Genomic DNA, 21,114 nt, shown 5'->3' with positions numbered 1-21,114 from the left:
CTCTCTTTCAGCATATTACTGTACTAGGAGGTTATAATGGCAGCCAAATAGCTCCCATTTCTACCAGCATTTATGCTTGTTTATGACTTGTTTGGGAAAGGCAGCACCCTGGCTGTGCTCAGAGGAGCTGCCTACCAATTGCACTATACCCATCTGTGTAAGGGAAACCTGCATTTTTTCTGCAGGAGAGGGTGAAACAGTGTCAGACAAGAGGCACCTGCCTTGGAAGCAGCTAACAGTGCATTTTATGTACACTCACTGCACCTTAGCCTCAGTTCCTGAGTCTCAGGCACCTCTGTATCTTGAACTGAAGTATCTGTAGATGTAACCTATCCTAGGATCACCATCAGGCTCTGCTACTCCTACATATACAGGACCTGTTACAAGATGTTGGCCAGTTTTCCCATGCTGCTGTGTTCTTTTTTTTAATCCTGCATGTTCCCATTGATCTGTGTGAACACGGTAGCTCCATTGCCTGAGGAATATGAAGTTTTCTAATCTGCTTCTTAAACATACCAGCTGTGGTGCAGGCAGGTTCCTTGTGGAGCATTGCATTGAGGAGGCACTTAGCAGAGCTTGAATGTGTCATTACTACATGTTTTTCAGCCAAAGTCTCACCCTTTACGTTAACTCTAAATTGTAATTATAAAGCACGCCAGCTTTTTAAGTAGGAAAAAACCTCAACTCCCTCTTTTAAGAATTGGAAGTACACATTAGAGATCATGTCCAAAATTTTTAAATCGACTCATTATATAACTTAGTGCCTGATTTTCAAAGATGTATGTCCTTCTGTGAAAAACTGTCCTTATGCAGGCAAGAACCTGCCATCGGCAATACTCTTTTTGCACTAACACCTATGCACCATGTGAGTAATACTAACATCTCCATGTACAGGTGACATTTATGCGAATGTAAACTTGATGAATGCTTCTGAAAAAGCAATAGAAGTTTAATGACATTTAGAAAGGGTGTGAGAACTTTCAGCAAATGTTACATGTATGGCACATCCATGTGAAATTTGAAGCAGCAGGCTACAAAGAGTAAGAAAAAGACTAGATATACGGTAATATATATAGTATACCACCTGCCTGCAAAGCTCAGGTATAAACTTGTCAACCACTCCATCTTTGAGACCATTAGCTCCTGCTCAAATGCAAGTAAGAGGGTTTTTTAAAGTATCCTTGATAACTTTTAAAGCTTTTTTAAAAAAGTATCCTGAGCAGAGCTGAAGAGCTCACCAGCTCTGCCTTTTCAAGAGAGCATAGTGGTGAAACCAGTAAGACCACCTAAAGAAATTTCTTAAGTTTTTAGAGATTAATATTTGGAGAAACCTTCAAAATAAACTTTAGGCTTTTAGGATAGCTAAGCATGGCTGAATTTGGCTACTGTGGGGATAAACGACAAGAGCTGCACCAGTCCCTAAGTCCAGGAAAAGTGTGTCTGTGATACATGGATCCTGTCTGTGCATGAGACTGCCTGCTCCCTGCCACCAGCACTGGCAATTCCCTGTCAGAGCCAGCCACTCGTTAGCTTCAGAAAAATACAAGAACTAAGCGAAGTTTTGTCTAAAAACTGCTGGCTGCTCAGCAGAGACAGGGCAGCCCCGCTGTCCTCACATCCCTGCAGCCCGCGGCTACTGCCACTTGCCTCAGTCTCCAGCTGGACTTGGAATTTCTGCCTCTGCCAAAGGTTGCTGTCAAAAAAGTTTCACAAAGTTTGAGAGAGTGCTCAGTATTATTTTATCCTCCTCCCCACCCAGACATGTATTAAATAAGCTGATTAGGTATTCTGAACGCTTCAATTAACAAATTAGTTATAAACTGGAAAAAACAGTCACACTTTCTGCATTTGTTGGGCTATGGTAAATTAACATAAGCTAATGATGCTTTATTTTTATCCAATTATTTCAGCTTCACTTTCCACCGACTTTGTTTCTTGGATTGTGTTTTAAATGACAAGACTGATGTTTTCCCTTTTAAAAGTTACTTTTTCAATGCACCAGGCTGACCTAGATGTACACTGGTAATATTTTTCCCCTTTTTGATGCTTCTTTTCCCTGTCCCTGCCCAAAATCTGCTATCTTCTTACAATGCATTTTTTTTCCTACTGCCCCATGTATTGCTCCAGAGACTAAAAGAGCCTGTGGTTTCAAAGGAATGAGCTAGTGCAAACATTTTTATTTGTAATTTTATAGAATTCCTTTCACAGAATGTAAATATTTATGAAAAATGTTTCATTAGGACCAGATCATTAAAGTACAGAAAACAAGCGTTCAGGTCAACTGAGTGGCAATCACACCTGTCTTCAAAACAGATATACAAGCATTCAGGAGCTGAAGCGAGTTGTGTTACAAATAGCCTAGCTATTTATTTTGAAACAATTTTGAATAAGCAACATTGATTATGTGGTAGGATATGAGGCAGATGAAGACATACAGAAAAGTTGTACGAATCCAGCATCAAATAATTGCTGTGAGGGGACAAATGCCATTCCTAAAAGCTTGGATTTGCTTTTTTTTCTTGTTCCAAAAAAAGACCTTGCAAATGATGAGCTGACCCTGAAGTATTTATAGATTTGAAAAGACAAAAACCCTCAAAGATTGAAGTTAGTTTTCATTTACCATCATGGGTAAAAATGCTTTTAAAGGAGCTATATCTTGAACTGCATAAAAAACCAAAACAACAAAAAAAAACCCCAAACCAGAAATAAAACAAAAACACACACAAAAAAAACCCCCAAACAAAACATCAGTTACTTGTGACCATTCTAAACCATTCCAGAAATACTGTTGTTTATACAGTAACACAATGTTATCTCCCGTGCAAACATGTTTTTAAGGTTGCATTAATAAGTGAACCACAAGGAGATTGTTTTTTTTCAGCCATGAATAAGTAGTTTTCCACATTTTTTTAAATGAAAAAAATAATTAATAGGTAACAATGTGTAATTTGCACTGACTTCTGATCAACCTCAGTTGATCTACTATGTATTACGTGGCAGAGTTTCATCAAATAAACTGTTTTGGATTGTATAACATGTGTTTATCTAAAGCACATATTTACAGAAAGGGAACTGTTGTTTATTTAATTATTTAAAGGCCACCATGATTTAATTATTTATAAAATCTTACTCAGCAAGATCTCTCTTATAGAAAGAAAAAGCTAAGTGGATGACGCTACTCTTCTTCTCATGGCTGTTACTGTTCTTTCATTCTACTCTATCGGTTACTCTTAAATGCTTCCCTACTTAGAAAAGACAGAATTCAGTAACTCGGGCAGTGAATTTACAACCACTGGCAACTCTACAATTTTCCTCCAAGAGGATTTTAATCAAAATATAATGAGTTCTATTGCATACAAACATTCTTAGTGTGCCCAAAGGTCTTGTCAACACAAGGAGATTGCAGTATTTATTGTGATGATCTATGGTGTGTTAATTACTACACACTAGCTCCCTTCTGTCTCTATTTGGACAATGTTAATCCAGAGTTAGCACCTCCTTTGATATTCACATTTCCAAACTAAATTCCTGGCAAGTCCAACAAAGGGACAAACCCAAACATGTCACAGAATCCAGGCTGATGTTATCCATTCCATTTACATTCACTTTGTCAAAAGAAAAGCTAAATCAAATCTTCTCATGCCCCATTATAAAAAAAATTAATAAAGAATTGGAGAAATAGCGATAGTGGTTATGCTATTGGAGGTTTTAATAGACATGCCAAAGAAAGCCTAGACCAGGTGTCCCTAAGATTTCTTCTAAGGTGAGGCTCTCCCAAGCATTTTTTTTGTATTGGTAGAGCTGTTGCAGAACAGATATAGTTGACTTACTGGGAATGATTTGGGCAATAAAAGAATCACATCCCATTACAGATAAGTTCTTGCATCTTACACACAGAAGCCAAAACTGAAAACTCCACTGAGAAAAAACTCCAAAATATACTGTCTCATTGACACCTATGCCAACACTTACAATTTCTTATGCTTGTCTTATAGGCACATCAATAATTCTGATAACAGGTCAAGGTCAGCACCCTGATTAAAAAGCAACATGAGAGCTTACATAGGGGTTACATATTGGTGATAAAGGGACTGCTTTCTGAACATCAATTGGTCAGAACTGTTCAAGAGAAACTTCCCCTCTTATTCCATCATCAATTTTGTTGGCAGCTCCAGATTCCCCCTCAATACTGGACTTGAAAAAGAGCCCTGGGTTCCAAGTTTCTTCTTCTTTATTCTACTGTGCAAAGATAATTTCCATACATCTAAAGATTCATTATGACCTTCATACTTTCACTGTCTGCTGGGATTATTTCTGAAGTTCTGAGACTCTGCTCAGTTTCAAGCAGCTTCCAAATATATTATATAACATTACATTATATTAAAATAATGTAGAATTTCTTCACTAAATTAAAATGGTATGAAGTGGATGATGGGCAGCATTAATTCTTGTACTAGTGAGAAGTATAAGGTCCAATAGCTTGGGAACCATTAAAAGGAAGATGGATAATGCATTATATCAAACATGTGCTAAGAATCCTCCTTATGATGTGATGCAGTCCATTGATTCTACTGATGGCAGGTCATAAGACTATATACCTTATCACCTTGACATCACATATGCAAAAGCTACCATAGATAGATTTTTAAAAAGCTCTAGAATGAGCTAATTGAACACTCTCCTCTGGTGCTAGTTTAGTAAGTTGGTGGCAATATGGACTACTTTTACAGAAGAATAGGTGTGACAAAAATAAAAAGAAACTGAATTCTTTTTTAGCTAGTCTATGTGTTAAGTGCTGTTAATAAGTTAATGGCATGTATTTATATGCCAATATGAATGACTTGTGACTCAGTCAATTTGACAAGGAAAATTAAATATTTTCAAAAGGTAACACATTCTCATATATCTCCAAATATTACATTGGATCATTTAATAAAATTATAAATGTTTAGGCCTTTAAGAATGGCATCCAAAGTAAAAAGTTTTAGGCTGTTATAATATTCACAGATTTAACAATGTTTGCATCTATTTAGATAAAAGTGATATTGGCAGGAACAAAAAAAACCAACCGTGTACATTTCTCCTTTTTTGTGGTGCTTTGTTTTCTCATATAAGCTACAGATATTTCATAAATTAACTGTACAGTTGTTATCCTGGCACTGGACAACATGCAAGTAATCTTTATAATTAAAAAAAATATGAAATAATAATAAAATACTGCATAGTGTTAAAATTTAGTTGATTAAACTACTGTTGAAACTGTCTTATTTTCAAAAGGATACTTTGATAGAATCTGACCATAGCAACCCTTGCCAGAAGAGTTGCTAATTAAATGCTGTTTAGCTTTTTAAGTCCAAGCTTTGCTTATGAGCCTTTAACAGAAGTCCAGGAGTCACTATGTTCTGCCTTCCCCAAACCTACTCTCACTTTGCAATTCATTGCATCATGCCAGTCTCTGCACATGTTTTGCCACAGCTGAGGCTTCCAAGATTCTTCACCCCTCCTTTCTTTGCAGCCCTGATGGGGACAGCAGCAATTGCTTCTCCCAGCACTAACCCCAGTTAAATCTGGGAGTAGCAGCATAGTAGAGGAACTACCTTCCTTGGCTCACAATGAGAAAAAATAACCAAAATAGTGTACATTTTCTGGGGCCTCCTTGTTCTCTACTTCTTTCCACGATGATAAGTTGAAAGCGTTCAGCTTCCTTTTCACAGCTGCTCTGGCAGAAAGCACCAGGAAGGCAGGAGGAGGAAGGCAGCCTGAGACACACCTGGGGTGCTCTGGGGTTGTGTGAAAGAGGGAGCTGGTATCAAACCCACACAGAGCACTGCACCCCCGGGCCTCTGGCTCTCTGGTTACAGAAACACAGATTCATGGTTGTCACAATTACATACATCAAAGACTTACTGATGTAGAAATTGGGGCTTTGCATTTTAATACATTTTGGTATATAGTTGCAAGAGACTGACAGACATGCAGCTAACCAGGTAAGCACTGCATATATATTTTTTTCCCCTACAATCAGTATTTTTTTCTCTAGGTAATAATAACTTCCCCCCACCCCCCACCCCCCCCAAAAAAAACCAAAACAACCCAAAAAACCAAATAAAAAAAACAACAAAAAAAACCCAAAAACAACAAACCAACTCAGGGTACCTTGCTTTGCTTTGCCTATCAAGAAATAAAGATCAGAACAGGAACAAGAGGCAACACAGTAAAACATGAAGCACCAAGTAAACAGATTTGGAGAGGTTAACTTTTATAATCAAGTTATACTCTGTCCCATCAAATCTGCATTTCCTTAGAAATTAGTGTACTTACTAATCTGTAAATCAGCAAAGGCTTACAGGGCTCCAAGTAGACATCTGTGGAAAATGCAAGATACTTCCACATACTGACATAACAAAAAAACCCACTACACATACTCCCTGGAGGCTAAGTTTCCAGATCAATGCCATTCCATGAAGTTTTAGTTCTGTTTGCCTAGACCACTATTTGTGGCATTTGTAAACAAAGTGAGATCAAATATTAGCAATAAGTTTGTGGATGCTTCAGCTTTTGAAGGCTCCTACAACCTGCTGAAAATATTAAGCTCTTTGATGTGCACCTTTCCAGTTGAAACATTTACAGCCAGAAACTGAACCAGAACAACAAGAGTCACAACTTCAACCCTCTTAATAACATAATGCGACTGTTCAGTAAATCAGTGACTTAATCAATAGAATCAAGCATACTATCTGTTCTGCTAAGAGTTTTGCAAGTCTACAGTGAAGTGCCATGAAAATGGCAAAGAAAAATATAATAGGATTGGAGATTAGAATTTTCAAATGCACATTTCCTTAATTTAAAGGGTCTGGGACTAGAGGAGGGGGAGTTCTTTCGATTTAATGATTTGAGCACAGTTTAAATTGTTTTAAATAGCACATTTGATATGGGAATCTATTAGCTGATAAAGACTCTTTGGAGAGGAAAAAAAAATGGATTCCCTTATTACTGTTTTGATTAGTAATATCTGTATTCCATGTGTTCTCAAATGGCTCAGTTTTAATGCAGAGATATTTTCCATCATTTGTAGAAACAGAAGCATAAACACAGTGAAGGCCATGTTCCCATGTTAAACACACTGCTGAATTCTGGAGTACTTTTACTGGCATTAGAATTAGGGAAGCAACATTAGGTAATGTACATACCTAAGCTTCAGTTTTGAAAAGTACATATGCTAAGCTTCATAGTTATTAACAGATGGAGAGAGATAGCCTAAAGAAGTTGCTATTTAAACAAAGAGATGCAACTAATTTTCAAATGACCTTCTGACAGAGAAAATTAAACAAATGTTTGATTAATGACAGCACTGTAGATCCACGTTGCTAAAGACACATCACTAAAAGAAACTTCACTGTAACAATTATAAGGGTAAGGAAGGTGAGGGTAAATATCATTAAATGAAAAAAAAAATAATTCCAAATGTCTGATTTGCCTTTCATTTACAATGTAAGTAGTCTAGTAATATAAAAGGAGAAATAGTCATCTAAAATAAATTTCAAGACCCTGCCCACCAAGCTGATCAAAATTTTATTTTTCAAAGTTATTCTAGTGACTGTTTTCTGGTTTAGAGCAGGGATTAGAATGCAAACAAACATAAATGACCAGGTACAGCACAATTCAACCTAAATGATAGGAGGTGTTTTAGAATTGAATTGTTCCTTAACTTCTTTCATCTGGCCAAAAAACAGTTGAGAACACAAATTAAGGGACACAACAGCCCACCAGAACCCACGCTCAGACGTACAGCAAGAGAAAGAACGAGAATTACTAAGAGGCATGTCACAAAATAAAGGCAACACCAGCATAAAACAACATCTGTTCTCATTCAGAAGTCTTCTCCTAAACTTTTGGACCCATATACAATGTTATCTGCTAGTCTGCAGGCCTAAATCCAAAGAAATTGCCAAAGTTGCTGACAGGCCACGGGCTTTGCATCAGCTCAGCAGGGCTGCAGGACTAGAGCTTGTCACGTCATAGTGTCTCTAAGCTCATCTTCAGCTTCTGTTTAGCTCATTTAGTTGTCACAGCGATTCTCTAACAACCAGGTAACAGAGTCTAAACTGCTTTACCCTTAATGTTGCTTTGTGATTGCATGGGCTAGTGACTATCAGTATAACAATTTTGATATTTATGTACCTAAAACAGACATTCTGCAGAGAACAAACTATTACCATAGAATAAAAACATAGTGTAGAGAACTACAATCACAGGATGATAGCAGAATTATTGAAAGTACAGGAAAAGGTGGTACCAGAAGGAGCAGGCCTATAAAGCAACTCACCAGGCCAATTACTAGTCATTAAAAGAAAGACCTGGCTACAACTGTTTTTAGAGCAGGTGGGTGAGGGTGGGAAACCATAGATCAAAGAACAAGAATCCTACACATGTAAGACACACATACAAAGAATTCAGACAAATGGGATTGCAGACTAATAACGAAAGATCAATGTCAGGGCCCTGAAGGTATCAACAGCCCATAATTGCCCTACCCAGTGGATGACCCACTCCCCTGCTTGGCCCCATTTCAGCCCCCAGGCTCTACCTGAGCCACATCACAGCTGTATCCGTGTCCAGCCCCATCTTTCTTGTAAGACCCCTGTAAGTATAGAAAGTCACAAGTTCAGCTCCAGCCATGCCATGGCCTTCCTGGCCCCATTCCTACACAACTGGGCAATGTCCCTATATCATATATTATTCCCAGGATACCTGTCCCTGCTTCCGCTGCCTGTGTGTTTCTTTCTTGTCCTTTAGTCTGACCAGCAGGTCTTAACTCATCAATTTTCCTCCCAGTAAAGAGTCTGGGACACTGACCAGGCACTGCAGCCCCCACCCCAGCTAGAGCCATCTACTATAAAAATCAGAGCTGCTGTGATGATGCAAGCATAACACCAGGGAAAGGAAGCAGGCATAAAAATTCTGGTTTAGCATTGAGAATTTTCTCCCTAAAACTTTGGATTCTTTGTTGGTTTTTTGTTTATTTTGCTTATTTGTTTTTGTAATAACAGCCAGTACAATAAGTATTTTTTGATTAAAGTTACAATTAGGCTAACAGTAAATTCATGGCTTTGATCATAAGCTGCGGGTTGTTGTGGTTTTTTTGGCTTGGAAGCTGCACAAACAATAGTATAAAAAAATTGTGGGAGAACTTGACCAGCCTAGGCTATAATTTTGATGCAACAAATTCTGTTTTTAACCTCAAAGTGTTCCACCATCTAATCGTATTTCAGATTTTGTTTGCAAACACTCAAAGACAAAAGATTGTTACTTTTGCTTCCATGTTTTCTTTGGGGGTTTTGGGGTTTAGTTTTTTTTGTGTGTGTGTTTTGGTTTTTGGGCTTTTTTTTTTGGGGGGGGGGTGTTATTGTTGTTGTTTTTATTTTTTGGCACAATATGGTATCCAGTCATGAACAACATAATTGCTGAAGAAGCAGGAAAATTAAAGCAGCAGTGCAAATAAGCCAACATTCTAGAAGACTGGTGTTTTCCCATTATTATAGATATTCAGGATTTAGAAGACCAAGACACTTTAGTCACTTGCTCTCTCTTTTTCATCCCTACAGTGGAAGTATTTCTAAATTCTAGGTTCATTGAGTCAATTCATTATACCTTTGACATGTATTTTTAGGACAAAGATAAGATTTTGGTATCGATTTATGAGAATCTGAAATTTTAGATTTTGACTTTTATATTGATACTATTTAGAAAAAAATAAAATCAATAGTATTAAGTATATTAATTTTCTGTTAATCTAAATTTTCATGCTTAAATGTATAATTTATATGCAATTAATTTAGAAAGTGATATCAAAATGTTACCTATAAAGACGACTAGAAATATCAAATGCTGTTGAAATTCCTATACATGAAGACAAAAGCTTGTGCTCAGACCATGAAAAAAAAAATATGCCTAAGGGTATAATTAGACCAGGTAGACCCAACTTATGCACCTATTCTTCCAACCACAAAAACTGAGGTGGCTTTGTTACTTCTGTTCAATACCTCATTGCACTAGAGAAATACATACAAAAGGCAAAGTTCCTGTAGTGCTAGAAAAAACTGAATGAAAGCAGTCATTGCTAAGGTGAGAAAGAAGTTAAATCAACAAAGCACATCAAAGCTGTTTAGTTTTGCTCCAAAAACCATGACCTTGCAAAAGTTCATTGACCCAATGAACACAGGTACAGCCTTTTAACTGAAGTCAATTACACAGCTGTATTGCATGACTCCATTGACATTAGGCATTTGGCCCATGCTGCTACATATTATTACCGGTATATTTCTCCCTGTGGTGCAATGGAGTGCAATTACTGTCACATAAAATAAAATACAAATTCATTCCGTTTACAAAAACGGTCTGTCAGACAGCAAAAACCTCATTAAAACAAACATAAGCAAAAATATCTTACATAAAAAAACATTTACATATTAAAAATGAAATATATTTTTTCTTGGAATACATGAACGTTAAGGTGGAGAGCACCCCTTACCTCCTCGCTTGTTTAACTTGGCGTACCCTGGAGCATAGCTGCTTGTCATAGATGATGAACTGCTGAAGGAGGAGTGGGGTAATGTTGACACCAGAGGTTCATCACACTTTTCTGAAACACAAGAAAACAGATTCACTTTATGCTGTTAATTATTCACACATATTAAGCAGCAATGTGGTCTTTATTTTTCTTTTGGGTAATAACATAGCCTTGTCAGCTTTGCCCATGTGGAATGCATATGGCCACATCCCAACATTTCTGAAAAAAGACCCCAAAATAATAATAATAAAAACCCACAAGAAAACGACCAAACAAAAACAATAACAAACCCAAGAAAACCAACAAAAAGCCCACGCCAAAACGCAACAAGAAAAGCCACAAACACACTCCCTGACATGAGAAAATGACAACTTCAATGAAGGACACAATTAGGTAATGCCAATTCCTAACCATGGGCCACCACTCTCCTTAGGGATACTATAAACAAACAAAAAAACCTGCCCTGATATATCTGGAATGTATTTGGTGACATGAAAACATAGTGCTAAAGATTAGTGTTGTTATGAGAGCTTCATAAGAAATAGATAAGCTATAAGCTTTCACTTCTGTAATAGAAGCGCTGATAACCTGATATTTATTTAAATTAAGGTACATTAATAAACGTCTATTAATTATCACATATTACAGACTTACAGAAAAAATATTTCTGTTTTTAAATATAATCTCTATAATCTATTGGAGCGCTTCACTTCTACTTTACTCAGTAGGAAGAAGATTAATTTGGTATTAGCATCTAAGATGGAAAAAGCTGAGATCAGAATCTTTGCCTTTCTAATGAAGGAAAAAGTTTAAAGCAGATCTGCTGTTGCATGAAGTGATGTAAATTAGAACAGAGAGACTTGGCTTTTAATATGTCACCTACATAGGTGGTTAACGTACTGCCCCCTCTGTTGTTGTTTTTCCTGTTATTTCAGCAGATGGGTGACATACCTGGGTTAAACTACTTGTTTACATTTCGGGTATAACCTGAAAAACCCATAACTTACACCAGCCAGCTTAACCAATATCTTTAAACACATGCTCTGCAACAGAAACTCTGCTAGAGGTAGAAACACCTTCAATTTAGGTGTACAGAAAGCATCAGACCACCCCTGGTAGGCAGCATATTCCATGCTTAGACACACCACACAGCGCTGGCTCAATTAGAAAATGCCATTTGGTCAGACCGGATCACACATGGAGACCGAATTAGTCCTACCCTCAAAAAGAGGACCTTAAGAGCGGGGGAAAAAAGGATTATGACTGAATTAAGTCACTAATAATGCAGCTCTCACAAAATTTCCAGTCTCATGTAATGAAAAATAAAATTACTTTCACAACAATAGAAACAAGAGCACAAATATATAAGACCATTTATTTTTTTCATGAATCAGTACTTTCATAGTTAAAAAAAAATTAATTTCCTTTGCAAGTCTCCAAGAGTTTGTTAAGGGAGAAAACAAAATCCATACCAGCACACAAGCACAGGCAATTACTTTGCACTGAATTAAAGGACAATTCCAACAACCTTAAAGTTCACTTAAAGATCGCACTACTTAATGACAGAATTTTGAAAGGGGAAGATAAATGGTTTTAAGCATTACTGTTTATACCCCAAGCCAGCAGGATGGATTCCCCCCACGCCTGCTGTGGCTGCAGCGGCGCAGCAGGTCGCCCAGCAGCCAGGCAGGCTCAGCGCTTGTGCGCACATCACGCCACCCCAGCCGCATGCCAGGGCTGCACAGGCCCACTCCCTGGCAGCAGAGCTGTGGCATGAAGGCCTACATTTTAATACCCTGAGTGCCAGGCTGCTATTAGATCACTCGCCATAGTGCAGGGCTAAAGCTTATGAATAGAAGTGAGCAGAAGCTAGAAGTACCCACTGCAAATTTTGCCCTAAATGCCATAATCACAGAAAGATAGTTACCTGACTCTGTCTTTCTCAAGTGTGTCTCTGTTTTTCTCAAGTATTTCTTTACCAATAGCATATTTTGGTAGTACATTATAAGGAGCTTTTCAACTTAAAGACTTAGAGAAAACTGCTCTCGCTGCCACTTCATTATTAGCATTAACTAGCTAGAGATTTGAAGTAATTTGTCATTAATTCTGTTGTCTAGGTAAAAACAGAATGGAACCTTTAAAAGTAGAACAACACTCAAGCAGAATTATTTTAAAAAAATATGTAACAAAATCTCTTTATAGCATTTTCCTATGCATATCCTACATGATATTTATTGTTACGAAAAAAAATAATCTCATTAATAATGAGAGCCAAGGTTGAACATGTACTTTTGTTTAGTTACTTAGTGGGATTTTTTTGTTGTGTTGTTTTGTTTTTTTTTTTTTTTTTTTTTTAATTTTTATTTATTTATTTTCTGTATTTTTAAAGCAAATTATTAGATTTGTAGAATTTTCCCCCACCCAGATTTTCATATTGGTACGTGGGGGGTAGGGTGGGGACAAAAACCTGCATCTTTAAGAGTTAATTTTAAAAATAGAAAGATTTAGCTACAAAACTGTTTGCTACTTATGTGGTTTGGTTAATTACTGAATATAATGGGAGGCTACTGGTCATGATATACTGAAGAAAACTTGTCAAACAAGAGCTATTCCAAATTGCAACAACAACAGCAGAGCTTTTAAAAAGAGATAAAATATGAGCAAAAGCTTAATTTCTGCACAAAAAAAAACCCCAACCACCCAACCAACCAAAAAAAAACCCAAACCAAAAAACCCCAACCACAACTTAGAAACACCACAACAGCTGAAAAAACACATGTCTAAATAGTAGAAGTTTGTCAGAACTTCTATTCTTTTACAGATCATAGTAGCTATTGAGAAAATCTCCTCCTTTAGTTTTGACAGCTACTGTATTGGTGCTACTGTTGATGAAACTATACAAAAGGAAATATAGAAAAACTTGTCTGGAAAGAGAATTAACTTCTAAATCATCATCCCCTGGTACAGCCTGCCTTGTCTCTACTTCACAAATGCATCGTCTTGGATTCAAGAGACTAAGGCAAGAGAAGCTTGACATAGCCAAAAAAGAAAAATGAGATCCCACAGGGAGTATCACTCTGTATTTGCCATTGCAGTCACAGTTTTTACAGCCAATTATTAATGTGCTTTATCTGGTGTATATGGGCTTTCAAAGTGTTGAATCTGGACCTCTGCTTTCTTAGTTTGGTTGGAATCGCCAACGCTGGGCAGAACCAAACACAGTTGATACGGTTTTCCTTCACTGTCGTTTAGAACTGCATTTGTTTCCTACACCTGTTTTGGGATAGCAACTAATAAGCTGAAGAATAATAAAAAAATCCAAACTTCACTTTCCCATTATTTAATAAACAAACTCACTCCCCAATCTGCCCACTCATTTAGGTTTCACCATAAAATATAGATTCAATGAATGGTTTGAGTTGGAAGGGACCTTAAAGATCAGCAGGTCCAACCATCCCAACAGGCAGGGATGCGGGCCACCAGCCCAGGCTGCTCCCAGCCCCGTCCAGCCTGGCCTTGGGCACTGCCAGGAATGGGGCATCCACAGCTGCTCTGGGCAGCCCGTGCCAGCACCTCGCCACCCTCGTGGGAAATAATTTGTTCTTGTACATGAGTTATAGGAAAAGATTATACCTCAAATGAATAGATATTAAAAAAAGATATTAAATGTCATCAATAACTCATGACTTTAGGTCCAATAGAACAAAAGTTAAAAGACTGCTTACATAAGCTAATATTTCTAGCCCTGTATGAAAGTTCCCTTAAATATATTGCGCTATTTAAACTTCCTTCATAACATGAAATGCTGTTATGCCACAGATTTAAGAGGAAAAAAAAAATCCTTGGGAACCTTTGGTTCTTTCAGCAGTTTTAGTTATTTCCTACAGAATCCAATTTTTTACTTACTAAAACCAGAATCATATATACCTTCCTGTTACTGAGATATAATAGCTTTCCCCATATAAGTCAATGTACTGTGCCCTGTTAATCAATTACAGAGCACACTCTCCTGCCAGCATCTTAGCAGCAGAGAAATAAACTCTCCTCCATCCCATTTATCTCAGTGATGTATTAACATCCAAGCCAGCTTAGGTCCATTTAAATGTTAACTTCCTGAAGCAAAACCACACTTCCACTCAACTCTGTTCAGACAGAACGAACTGGTAACTTTGTCATTGGTATGATGACATTTGCTACTCTCACCTCCTTGTTCAGAGGGAAATTACAGTACCTGTCCATCAGAAACAAGTTTCCTTGAGATTCAAATAATTAGATCAATAGAAGAAAGGTCACCCGGTGTCATTAAATACAAATACAAAACCTCTGCAAACCACAAGCTTAAAATTCCTCAAGACCTAAAGACTATAGAAGGGAAGGGCTATGATGACCTTGCTCTGTTCTTAAATACTTTCTCAGGCATCTGGCTATTAGAAACCAGGTACCAGGTGAGACAGATCTTTTGTCCTACCAAGTACAGCCTCTCCTATATTGTGGTGTTGACACTTAGCAAAACCAGAGAAGTATACCTGTCCTTTCCTGTTTTAAAGTCTATTTCTAGTTTATAACTTATTTATATAGACTTCCCATCATGATGCATAGACTAAAGAAAGCGTTGTCTTCTGCTTTACCTGCAATTGATTGAATTCCCACCCAGTCCATGGCCTATTTGGGGAATAGGGACCAAACCATCTGAAGGGACACGTGTTTGTAGCACAAAGCAGACCATACACACGCAAACTCTTGATTTATCAACCCCAGAGATTATTAAAGCTTAATCCTCCCTATACCAGTGACTTCAATGATTTCTGGTGGGCAACACAAAGTAAAAAAACCTCGATGCTTTACTTCACAGAAGTCTGTTCAAATGCTTAGCATCCTGATCGATAAACAGGTCACCTGTAAAGTTGCTGACATATCTTATCAAAGCAGCCTGAGTAGATGAAAAAGACAATCTGCAGTTCCTCTATATCTTCTTGTCATTTTTATCTAGTAGTATGTTAGAATGCATACAAACAACTATACATTTGGAAATTTTAAGAAATGGGAACAGTACACACAGTCACAGGTGGGTTTGATTAAGAATTTGAAGTTGCATTGGAAGATCTCTCAGAAGCTCTTGCAAAGATTCTGTCTTCAAAATAAAAAGAAAGCCGTGTACAGTGCTTCTAAAAAAGAAAAATATTTGAATACTGATAAGTTGCACTCATCACATGGTAGCTTACTAAAAAGGCTTTTGAAGAACAAAGGCTTCCCGTCATTAAGGTCCAGTGTGCACTAAGGAACAGATCTTCAAAAAAAGCTATCAAGCTCAAAATCCACAAATTTACCCTTCCTCCAAAACCTTCAGGCAAAATTTCCTATCAAAGTGTAAAACCCTGTCATCATTTTGCTGTAGGATACCAGCTCTAAGACATAAACATGCTGCCAGTAACAACTGTACTGAAAAAAAGCCCATATATGATATTCAGAAATTAAGAACTCAAAAGCTGATCAACTTAGATGCAAAAAGGCAAATGACTGCAGTATCAATGTGTTCTGAGTCCGGAATTACTCACTAACAATATAAAACAGATGAGTCAAGCAGAAGTATCATTAAAAAAAGATTTCAGCAAAAAAATACACAAAGCCATCGCTTCTGACCAAAAAGCATTCTTAAGCATTTCCCTTTTGCACAATATTTTCACTTTACAAACAGAACATGTACAATACAAACCCCCAAAATCATAACTATTACCAGTATACCCAACTCATTAACTATACCACAATTCTTGTCAAGTGCAGGCAAAGAAAGTTTAAAGCAACTTCCAATCTTCACTTGTAATGCAAAAGACTCCTGTTTTAAAATATAAATTCTAATGTAAATGTTGGGGAGCAAGGGAGAGAATCGTATCATCTGGGTTTAATTTGTACTGTGCACTAAATGCTAGTTATCCTAAACACATTTCCCCCCTCCAATTTGAATATGTAGAGTGATTTCTCTGTAGCGTGCTGAGGAGAAAGAATAAGCCACCAAACACTTCTGAAAAGCAGTTGTGAGACTGCAAGGGCACTCCAGAACGTGGATAAATACATATGGGAATTGGCATATCTCCAATGACAACCAATAGGAATATTAATGCAGCTGTTTTGGATTGCAGCATATTACTATGCTGAGACAGCCTTACTTTTCATATAGCATAGGCAAATTTTTATAATCTGAAATGAATGCTAGAATCCACTGTGTTTAATTCACAAAGCTTTGTGCCCCCAAAGAGTAGGAATAAATAAGCATAAATTGCTAGAACATTTTATGTGCTGTTTCAAATGAACTTTTAAAGCAATGCTAATTGGAAAGCAGGAGATACTACAAACCAGCTCATGGTCAATGGTAACACCTTTAAAAAAATAGAATTAAATTAAATTTAGAAGCTGGGTGTTATTGAGGACAGCTTATCACTGGTTTAATTTCAATGACAAGAAAAGCAATGCTCACCCTGTGTCAAAGGCCTATTGCTCAGTATGATAAAGTACTAGGTAAACCTTTCATCACGTATGACAGGGACACTGCTGGAGAAGCCCTTTCCTCAGAAGGGCCACTAATGAAAACGATACACACTGATGGCAATGGCTGGCAAATACCACACAGGGTATGCCTCATGCTCCAAGTTCTTCAGTCAGCAAGAAATCAGTAAAGAACTTCTCAAGGAAAACCTCTTATGTGGAAAGGAAACACTTCCCTGTCAGGAGGATTTGCTGAGCATACCAGCCTTTGGTACATGTGGGGGGTTCTACAAACTTTTGCCTTATGCATATTCTGTTGTGTTTTTCTTGACTGTGGAAGATAATTAAAAAAAAAATAAAATACACCATTATACCTACCTTTCTTTCTTTCTTAAGACAAAAAGCTAACTTTACTCCCCAGAATGTTTCTTGGGCTGCTTAATCAACTACATAGGGATGACGATTGGTAGGCTGGAAACTTCATTTTTCGCTCATGTATCCCACCTACCGTACAAAGTGGGGCTTTTTTTGTACCGTGCTTACATTAGAAGGGTAATGAAAACCAACACAATTTTTAAATAACTTAAGCCACAATAGAGCCACCCATACTCCACCTGTGCAGACAGGGTAATACTCTGCACACCCAACAGTGATTTTCCCAGTTACCGTCCCATCTGCAACTCTGAAAGTCAATCCAAGTCTTCCATAAGCCTTATTTGACTTCTTGTTGGCTATTCCCACCAGCCTTCATTGCTGTGACCTGTTATTTCTCACTGTGCTGTTGTGAGCATATTTTTAGGAAATTTTAGAAGTTCTTCATACTGCATAAGCATGCTGCTTCCCCACCTGACTGCTGGTTCACAGGGTAGGCTGCTTGGGAGTACAAAGTCACATTCGGCTCCACGAGCCAATGAGTCCAAGTGTAACTAAAGCTTGTCTGTAAGTATCTCCGGAGCTCGGATGTAATCTAAAAGATTACAGTAGCTCATACTGATCACCTGAGATGTTTCATACTCCACTTCAAGTTGCATACAACCAACAGAGGCAACGCAGCGCAAAAGAGTGCCTGCTGCTGAAAAGGAACAAAATGTAACAGCTATTTTGCCCCCTCCGAGGTGAAGCCATAAATTACATTAATTTAGTGGCCTACACACAACCCTTACTGCTCAATATTACGTGTTCTGAGGTTTATTTCAAGTGTTTATCTTGAAATAAATACATCTCTGTAAGGAAAGGAACAAGTCTCTGGTAATGTTTTTTTACAGCAGTTCCTTCACCTGCAGCAGAGCGCTGGCCTGTTTCTTTGTTCTGGTCCCAATTCAGAAATTAGTGTTTGGGCAATGCTGGATGTGCCACAAGGGCCACATTTCTAAAAAAATGTATTTGGATGCCCCAAGACAAATTGTAGTTTACAAAATTTTCCAAAATATCTTTGTTCCTGCTATCTATTGACTAGTTCTCAAGAGTAGCCAAAGCTTCATTAATCCGAAAGGTCATGGTACAGCTACATGTTTTGACTCCTATAAATGGGTGCCCTAGTCCATCCAAGCACCAGGTTACTAATACATAAAAAAATTTTCTTGTTTTGAGGATTTATTCATAAACATTTGTAAGCATTCCTGGGAAACATTATAAATGGTAATATATCATTAGCACAAATGTGTGATGTATTATATGACCACTATCAGACATTTCTGGCTGCACTGCCTATCATCAAATGGCCTACAACATGTTCCACAGCAGTCTCCATACTTCTGTCTTTAACTATTGAAAATGAGAAAAGGTAAACATAATTAATTACTATGACCTACAATTTAACCAGAGAGGTTAGGGTTTATTTTTTATTTAAATCATTCAGTTTGGAATCATTATGAGTATAAAGGTGTATAGAGCAGTCTCTTGAAATTCAGATTTATCAGAACTTCAACATTTCACAAAGGAAAAAAAGAAAATTTTATCAAAAATGATGCATTTAATTTTTCAGTTGTGTCAATATTTTAAATTCTGAATTGACAATAATGTATTTTTTATTATTTTACATTTGCAAAGAACAGAGATCCTTAAAACTAACTTATATCTTATTTTATTATTTAGTAACATTCAACTGAATTAATAAAAAAATAAAAACATTTATTTATCATCTGCAGGTTGTATCTACAGTAAGAAAAGATTTAAATTCTTCACATTTTATCTTGTTAACTCTCACTTAGAATAAAAAACCCAACCCAACCTATGTTCTTCCTCAGTCAACCTTATATCAACAAATATCAATGGTTTGACTTGTTGGTGTGGGGGTTTCTTGGGTGTTTTTTTTTTGCGTCTGATTTGTTTTCTAGGACTCAGGCATAACAAAATAACACACGATAACTAGTTTCCTAAATAACATTTTTAACAGCAAGTTTAGCTTTTCATCATCACTTCAGCAGGTTTCCATCTCTAAAATTAAGCTTTTATCTTTAACAAGAACAACACATGTAATTGTATCTTGACAATACATACTTATTTTAATTTTTTAGCATTTTACACAGCAACTTTACTTTTAGCAGTTTTAAATCAACATAAATCTTCTCAATTCAGAGCTGTTATTCCATGTTTAAATTAATTTAAGCAAGGTCAAAACACCCAGTAAGGGAGTTTATAATTGCTGTCCATTTGAATATAAAAGCACACCCACAGAAAGCCAAATATTAACTCTCAAAGCAATACAGCACAGATATAGAGCAAAGATATTTTAAACTTGGTATATAGAACGTACTACTATGGATTTCAAATCATTTCAGAACATCAAAGAAATTAACCTCATAAGAGATAATATTTTTATCAGCCCACCTACAAATAGGCTAAGATGCTTATCACAGGTCTCAAAGTTAACTCCGAGCACAAGCTGTAGGTTCCCATCTTAATACCTTTTATCCTAGAAAACTACCCTTTACCTATAAAGCTAGGGAGGAAGCTCTGCTCCTTCCAGACAGACAAAATATTGAATACTCTGAAGCACGTAAAGTACATACTATGTTCAGTTAGATGAGAAAAAATTAGAAATTAACAGGGTATGCAAAATGGAGCAGAGTTGTTTCTCAACTTTGCACAGAAGAAAGTAAACATCACTTAAACTTAAATTCAGTTCTTTTTCAATGGCCTTATTAATTACATGTTTATGCATTGTTGTTTACTTTCATCTCCCCTTCGGAGAAAAAAAGATGTCACATTTATAGCAGAAGCTATTAGTCGGCTGTTTATCACACGCCTACTCTTCGATGTGATGATACAAGGAAAAACCAAAAGGTGCATGATCTATTAATTAAACCATATTATACTGACAGATTTTTATTTTTTTTCCCTGAGAGGAAAAGATAAATGAAGTTGTAACCTTGGTTTCCTTCCTCTTCTACTTGAACCCTTTTTCCTCCCTTGCAAGTACATACAAAAGGCACGCTTTCCCAGTTTGTATCACTGGAGTACGGGAGGATTAGCTGTGATAGCATTTGGCAAACTCTTTTGTTAAAGTGCTCTTTCCCATGTTTCCAAAAAAGTACCAAGTTACCATATAAAAAAAAATTATCATAATGCTTGATTTCACTGAGAGTATAATCAAAATGTTCCTCAAAAGGTATTTTAATAGAGGAAAGAAGAAATACGTTGAACTTTCTCCTGATGGTTTCTCCTAATGGTTGCATTAATCTAGAGTATAGCATACATTTAGGATCATGTTGGTCTTGATCCGATTTCCCAAAACCAGAAGGTAAGCTTCCAGAATTTGCTTATATCTTGGGGGGGGTGGAGGGGGGGGGTAGGGTAGGGCAAAAATCTTAGGTGATTTTTGATTAATAAAATTGTGGATAGGAAATTAAAAACTGCAACAACAAAAAAGACATTGAGGAACATTGTGTAACTGTAAGATGTAAGCATAGTTTAGATTTCTGAATTTATCCCTGTATCGTAGATTTTAAAGTGCAAGCTTGGTTAAAATCAACTTATGAGATGCAGTATTCTCAGACTTCTGTTACATGTACTGGGAATCTCAAACCTATTACATAGTGTAACACAGCAATGAATTTTGACAC

The 21,114-nt window shown here is 37.0% G+C and overlaps 1 protein-coding gene across 1 annotated transcript in view; it reads right to left on the bottom strand.

The window, feature by feature from the left end:
* The window catches only part of CNTNAP2 (contactin associated protein 2), a 1,227,711-nt gene that overhangs the window by 791,032 nt on the left and 415,565 nt on the right, over nt 1-21,114 (bottom strand). Inside the window, exon 3 of the mRNA XM_080386067.1 lies at nt 10,532-10,642. Within this exon, the coding sequence (XP_080242193.1) occupies nt 10,532-10,642 (111 nt within the window). The remainder of the gene's footprint in view (nt 1-10,531; nt 10,643-21,114) is intronic.

Source organism: Falco punctatus, assembly GCF_963210335.1.
Source record: "Falco punctatus genome assembly, chromosome: 4".
Taxonomy (NCBI): Eukaryota; Metazoa; Chordata; class Aves; order Falconiformes; family Falconidae; genus Falco; species Falco punctatus.
The sequence above is the reverse complement of the archived record's forward strand: the minus strand, read 5'-3'. Positions and strand labels throughout refer to the sequence as shown.